Below are 6,015 nucleotides of genomic sequence, written 5' to 3'. Positions count from 1 at the left end.
GGGCCGGGAGGTGGGAGGAGGAGGAACACTGAAGCTTTTGGAGCTGTTCCTCCAGGGGGGTGGCTCTGGGTGATGGGTTGGTTGTCCCTGGCAGGTCGGTGCTGCCATCTCCATGACCTACATCACGAGCAAACCCATCGTCTTCGTGGGGACCGGTCAGACCTACTGTGACCTTCGAAGCCTCAACGCCAAGGCCGTGGTCGCAGCTCTCATGAAGGCCTAAAAAAACCCCCCCAAAAAAAAACCAAACCCCCACAGCTGGCCCAGGAGAACCTGCTCCATCCCCTTCCCCACGTGGTCTCCTCCCAACAACGAAGACGTTGAAGGGATTTTTTTGGGGGGAGGGGGAGATAAATCCCAATTTTTCTCCTTTCTCTTGGGGCCCTTCCTTGCGGAGAAGATTTTCTGGGGGGGTTGGGGGTTTTTTTGTTGTTGTTTTGAGCTGCTTTTGATTTTGTTAGACCAGCTTTAGGGAGTGATTTCTCCCAAGATGGCCGCCGCTGGGAGAAGATCTCGTTGAGCTCCATCAAAGCTGATAAACCAAAAAAATAATCAATTAAGGGAGATGCTAAATTGCCTTAAGGTCCCAAAATCGTGTCGGCGTTGGAATCCCGGAGCAGTTTTGGGGGTAGGATATGGATCCTGGAAAGGGGATTTGGGTCTGCCAGCTTGGTTGGGAAGAGTTTCCAGCCAGCAGCAGGGAGCTCCTCGGGTGGCTCGTGGCTCTTGTGTTGCAGATGTTGCTCTAGTGCAATAAATCGACCGCTGTCTGCTGAGAGAGAGGATTTATAGCTGAGAAATAAACCTTCAGGATTTGTTCTCTGCCTGTGGGTCACTCGCTGCCAGGCAGGAGCTGGTGACTCCTAGGAGGGGGGTTGGAAGTCACCCTGAGCAGCCACAATGGAAAGGTCTCAATTTTGAGATAGAAAATGGTGGAAGGAGGACTAAAAAAGAGCTTTGAGTTAAAAAAAGAGAAAAAACAACCCAAAAAACTTCAATTTTCAAGATTTTAATTGAAAAGAGGGGATATAAAAGAGCTCGGTGTGAAATTAGAGGTTCCCCAAGGGGAGAGCTTGTTAAGAACACGATGATGATGTTCAACCATCAGAGCAGCCTCCAGCTCCTGCCCCTCCAAACCAGCACAAGAGGGGTGGGGCCTGGCCCAGGGTGTCCCCCCCCCATCCTGGGGTGAAGGGGAAGCTCAGGAGCTGCACCCTGTGGAGGAGCAAAGGGCCCTGGGAGATGCTGGTGGCCTCCCCGGGGCACGAGGCCACCCCTGCCTTGGGACAACCTTACCTCTGGTCTCAGCACCCTGCAGCTCCTGAGCCAGGCTGGGCACACCTAGGAGAGGGTGGAGGGGTCATGGTTGGACGTGGGGGGAGCAGCTCTTGGACCTGTAAGAACAGGGGAGGGGTGGGGAGGGTTGGGCTCTTCTCCCAAAGGACAGGACAAGAGGAAATGGCCTCAAGTTGGCCCAGGAGAGGTTGAGGTTGGAGTTGAGGAACAATTTCTTCCCCATAAGGGTTGTCCAGGTCAAGGGTGGGGTCTCCAAGCCATGGAGATGTTCTGAGAGACACGGGTTGGTGGTGCTGGGTCAATGGTTGGACTCCATGACCTTCAAGGTCTCTTCCAACCAGACCAACTCTACAATTCCATGACTCCAAGGGAAGTGTGGACCCTGGTGTACCCCAGCAGCCACCCCACCCACCCCCTGACCTCCATACCTGCCCCACCCCTGGTGGCAATCTCCCTGGTCAGCCTCTGGAAGTACTCGGGCAGGTCGGCGTGGTCCTCCCCGTAGGAGATGACCTTGATCCCCTTGTCCAGCATGTTCTCCCGGAGCTTCTGGAACTCATCCACATCTCCCCTCCTCACCAGCATGAAGTGCTCCAGGTCAGATTTGTGTTTGACAGCCTCCAGGAACAGGGCCTGGAAGGTGGTGTCATCCACAGTCCAACCACAGCCCAGGAAGAGGAAGGATTTGGTTTCGTAGAGCTTCTGGATCTCTCGCTGGGAAAGGGTGAAGATGGGTCTTGGTCAAGGCTCTGGAGATGGGGTGGGACTCTGAGGACAGGCTGAGAGCCCTGGGGAGGAGAAACCTCAGAGGGGATCTGATCAGTGCTGAGCAGGAGCTAAAGGTGGGGGACACAGAGGTGGCTCCAGACTCTTGTAGAGGTGCCCAGTGACAGGACAAAGGAGCCAAACTGGACCCAAACTGGAACCCAGGAGGTGCCACCTGAGCAGCAGGAGGAGCTGGTTTGGGGTGAGGGTGCAGAGCCTGGAGCAGCTGCCCAGAGAGGTTGTGGAGTCTCCTCTGGAGAGATCCCAAACCCACCTGGCTGTGACCTTGGGTGAGCTGCTGGAGCAGAGGGGTTGGAGGAGATGATCTCCAGGGACTCATCTCCTCACCATGAAGACACTGAGGTGTCTCTGCAGAACCCACCCCTGCTCCTCTGCCCCACAGGCTGTCCCAGCAGCCCCTGGGGAGCCTGTTCCCCAGCTCACCATCACCTCGGTGCTGCGCAGCACGCTCTGGTAGCCAGCTGGGTGGAGGACGATGCCACTGGGGTTGGTGTAGACCCCATGGATGTGCAGGACACTGAGATTCCTCTTCTCCTGCGCCCACTCCAGCACCTGAGAGGAGCAAAACCCTCCAGAGATGTCAGGGAGGGTGTCACAGCACCTTAAAAATGTCCCAAACATCCTTCTGGGGAAGTGTTTCAAAGAGGCAGCTCCTCATCTCATCACCATGAGGCCACCAGCCTCTAGGTGGTGGCTCGTGGGGCTGGAGAAGCATCCCCTGGTGCTTCTTTGGGTCAATGAAGATCTGGGGAAGAGTCCAGATCACTGGACTCAGCAGAAAATCAAGGGTAAAATTCTATAACCACCAGGTCAACGTGTCTCTGAAGCCCACCAAGTTTGTCCCCTGGTCCTTCTGAGAAGCTCTGAGGGAGTTCAAGGGGTGACCTTCACTTGGGAAGGCCACTGGGTTCACTCCTGCAGACCTGGGCTTGTTTAAGCTTGTGTTAATTGGAAGGCTTAATTGTAACACACTAACTCCTTCCAGCCATGGAGATGAAGAGGTCACCCAGGAACCTCTGGAAGAGATCAAGCCCTGCAGAGCAGCTCCAAGAGAAGGACAAGATGCTCCCCAGCAGTGGTGGGAAGAGGAGGTGGGCACACAGCCTGATCTGCCTGAGCAGGGCAGGAGCAGGGAGGCCTGGGACCCAAAAACATGGCAGAAGAAGCTGGAGGACTTCTGAAGTTGCCACCCAGCCATGTCAGAGAGAGGACTCGGGGCCAGGAGGAGACCTTGAAGAGTTTGAAAATGTTCTCTCATGAAAAGCCCTCTAAAAACCACTGCCCCGTGTCCCTCACCCCACATCTCCAGGGCTTGGGAACCCCTCCAGGGGTGGGGACTCCACCACTGCCCTGGGCAACCCTTCAACCCTTGCAGGGAAGAAATTGCTCCTCAGGTCCAACCTCAACCTCCCCTGGGGCAACTTGAGGCTGTTCCCTCTTGTCCTCTCACTTGATCTTGGGAGCAGAGCCTGACTTGGCTCCAGGCTCCTGTCAGGAGCTGTGCAGAGCCAGAAGGTCTCCCCTGAGCCTCCTTTGCTCCAGGCTCAGCACCCCCAGCTCCCTCAGCTGCTCCCCACAACTTCTCCAGACCCTTCCCCACCTTTGTTGCCCTTCTCTGGCCAAACTCCAGCCCCTCAAGGTCCTTCTGGGAGTGAGGGACCCAAAACTGAGCCCAGGATTCAAGTGTCAACTCCAGGGGGACAACCCCTGCCCTGCTCCTGCTGGCCACACCAGTGCTGACCCAAGCCAGCTTGCTGGTGACCTTCTTGGCCACCTGGTCCCACGTTGGCTCATCTTCATCTCACCAACACCCTCAGGGTCTTTCCCTGGGGCACTTTCCAGCCCCTCTGCCCCAGCCTGGAGCATCCCAGGGGACTGTGGTGACCCAAGAGCAGCACCCGTGGTGACCATGAGGCCGTGGTGACCATGAGGCCGTGTTGACCCTCACCCTCCTGAAGCCCACCCCACAGCTGTCCCACCTCAGCCCCGACCACTCCAAACCATCATCCTTTACCTTCTTCTCATCAGTCAGGTCAAGAGACTCCAGGTGCTTCCCTTGGTGAGCTGCGTAGAGCTCCAGGAGGTTGTCAAAGTTGGTGGTCAAGACCAGTGCCCCGTTCTCCATCAGGTGAAGCACCGACTGCAGCAGCTGCTTCCCAGAATCTTCCATCTTGGGTTCCAGGTCATCAAACACTTCATACAAACAGTCTTTGAAAAAGGTGGAGCGAGCGTTGCTCGTGCGCTGAGGAGACAGCTCCAGGTCAGGGTTGGGGTCCTTCCAACCCTTCCCCCCAAACACCTCCACGGAGAGCCACCCACACCTCCCTCAAAGATCTCCCCAAAGCTCCTCCCCGTGTCAAACGGCCCAAAAGTTGGTGTCCGTGAGGTTCACACCTCAGGATCTTGGCACAACGGCTGCACTCGTGGTTCCTGGGAGACCAGAGGAACCCTTGGAGATGGAGGGAACACCACAGGACCTCGTTTGGCCATTTCCAAAGGCCAAATCCTGCCCCCAGGGGTGGGGTGCTGGGCGTTCACCTCCCAGCACGCTCACCGGAGACAACTTCTGGATCAGGTCATGGGCGAGGTGAACCAAGTTCTTGTTTTCTTGAAGGCACTTTTGAAACCTTTTGCTCTCTTCTTCTTCCAGGAGATCAAAGTCCATGGCAGCGTCCAGGAGGGCCTGGATTAACCCTTTCCAGGACTTGAGGGCGGGCACCTGGGGAGCGACGGCCGCGCTGACCCCCGTCCCGATCACCAGGACGAGTTCTCCAGGCTTCTTGGTTTTCAGGCTTGGCAAGAGCTTCCTGGGAGAGGAGGAAGGAGCAGAGGTGGCACCGTCGTAGGTGGAAGGTTGTCTCAGGGTGTGGGGTGTGGAAGAGTCCCCAGGAGCTGTATAGATAGGTCTGGGCTCACGTTGGAGCCCACCACGAGGTGCTCATCCAGCTCTACCCAGGAGAGACCAGGGGTCTTCCTGGAGCACCCAAGGTGGTTGGTGGGGCTGGTTCTTCATAGGGGATGGAAAACAAAGGTCCTAGGAGAAGAAAGCCACTGGAGGGGAGTTTTTACCTGGGCTTCTTTGCTGGTGGGACTCCATCTTCCAGCAGCGTTGCTTTGCCCAGGCTCACTGTTGAAGCCATCCAGTGTCTACAGGAGACAAACCACAGGATCATGGAAAGATCTCCAAGATCATCAAGTCCAACCATCAACCCAACGCTACCACCAGCACTAAAACACAGCCCCAAGTGCTACATCTACGTGGTTCTTGAAGCTCTCCAGGGGTGGGGACTCCAGCACCTCCCTGGGCAGCCTGGGCCAACGTCTCACCACTCTGGAAGTGAAGAAACTCTTCCTAAATCCAACCTAAACTTCCTGGTGCAGCTTCAGCCCCGTGCCTCTCATCCTATCGCCGGTTCCTTGGGAGAAGAGCCCAACCCCCACCTCACTCCAACCCCTCAGCCTCCTCTTCTCCAGGCTCAACACCCCCATCTGCTCCTCATAAAACACGTTCCTCAGACCCCTCCCCAGCTTCGTTGCCCTTCTCTGGACCCACTCCAGCCCCTCGAGTTCTTCCTTCTCCTGTGGCACCCCAAAACGGACCCCAGCCCTCAAGCTGTGGCCTCCCCAGGGCCGTGTCCAGGGGTTTGTTATCTTTACGACGTCGCCTTCGGGCTGAGAATTGCACTTTTTGGCCTCTGAACTTTGCCCAGCAGCTCTCATCCACCTCCTCAACCTCCTGGAGATCCCAAGAGAAGCTGTTTTTGTACAAAACTGGGTCGTCCTCGCCACTCTTCGGAGGCTCCCAAAACCCACCCAGAGCATTTTATGACCTTCGAGCCCGTGGGGAGCAAGTTACACATCTCAGAACTCTGCTCCTCCAGATTATTTGGGAGAAAACGATTATTAATTATCAAAAAGGCAAAAAAATAGTAG

The 6,015-nt window shown here is 56.2% G+C and overlaps 1 protein-coding gene across 1 annotated transcript; it reads right to left on the bottom strand.

Annotated features, from left to right (window-relative positions):
- Positions 1-807: 807 nt before the first annotated feature.
- Positions 808-5,222, bottom strand: FAM118B (family with sequence similarity 118, member B). The gene is made up of 7 exons (XM_008949974.1): positions 5,152-5,222; positions 4,637-4,889; positions 4,097-4,324; positions 2,506-2,634; positions 1,725-2,010; positions 1,297-1,341; positions 808-863 (listed from the first exon to the last, which is right to left on the bottom strand). Exons 1-7 carry the CDS (start codon positions 5,220-5,222, stop codon positions 808-810), a joined length of 1,068 nt encoding a protein of 355 aa, XP_008948222.1.
- Positions 5,223-6,015: the final 793 nt, after the last annotated feature.

The sequence above is a fragment of the Merops nubicus genome, unplaced genomic scaffold (assembly GCF_000691845.1).
Source record: "Merops nubicus isolate BGI_N331 unplaced genomic scaffold, ASM69184v1 scaffold20661, whole genome shotgun sequence".
In the NCBI taxonomy this organism is placed as follows: domain Eukaryota; kingdom Metazoa; phylum Chordata; class Aves; order Coraciiformes; family Meropidae; genus Merops; species Merops nubicus.
The sequence above is the reverse complement of the archived record's forward strand: the minus strand, read 5'-3'. Positions and strand labels throughout refer to the sequence as shown.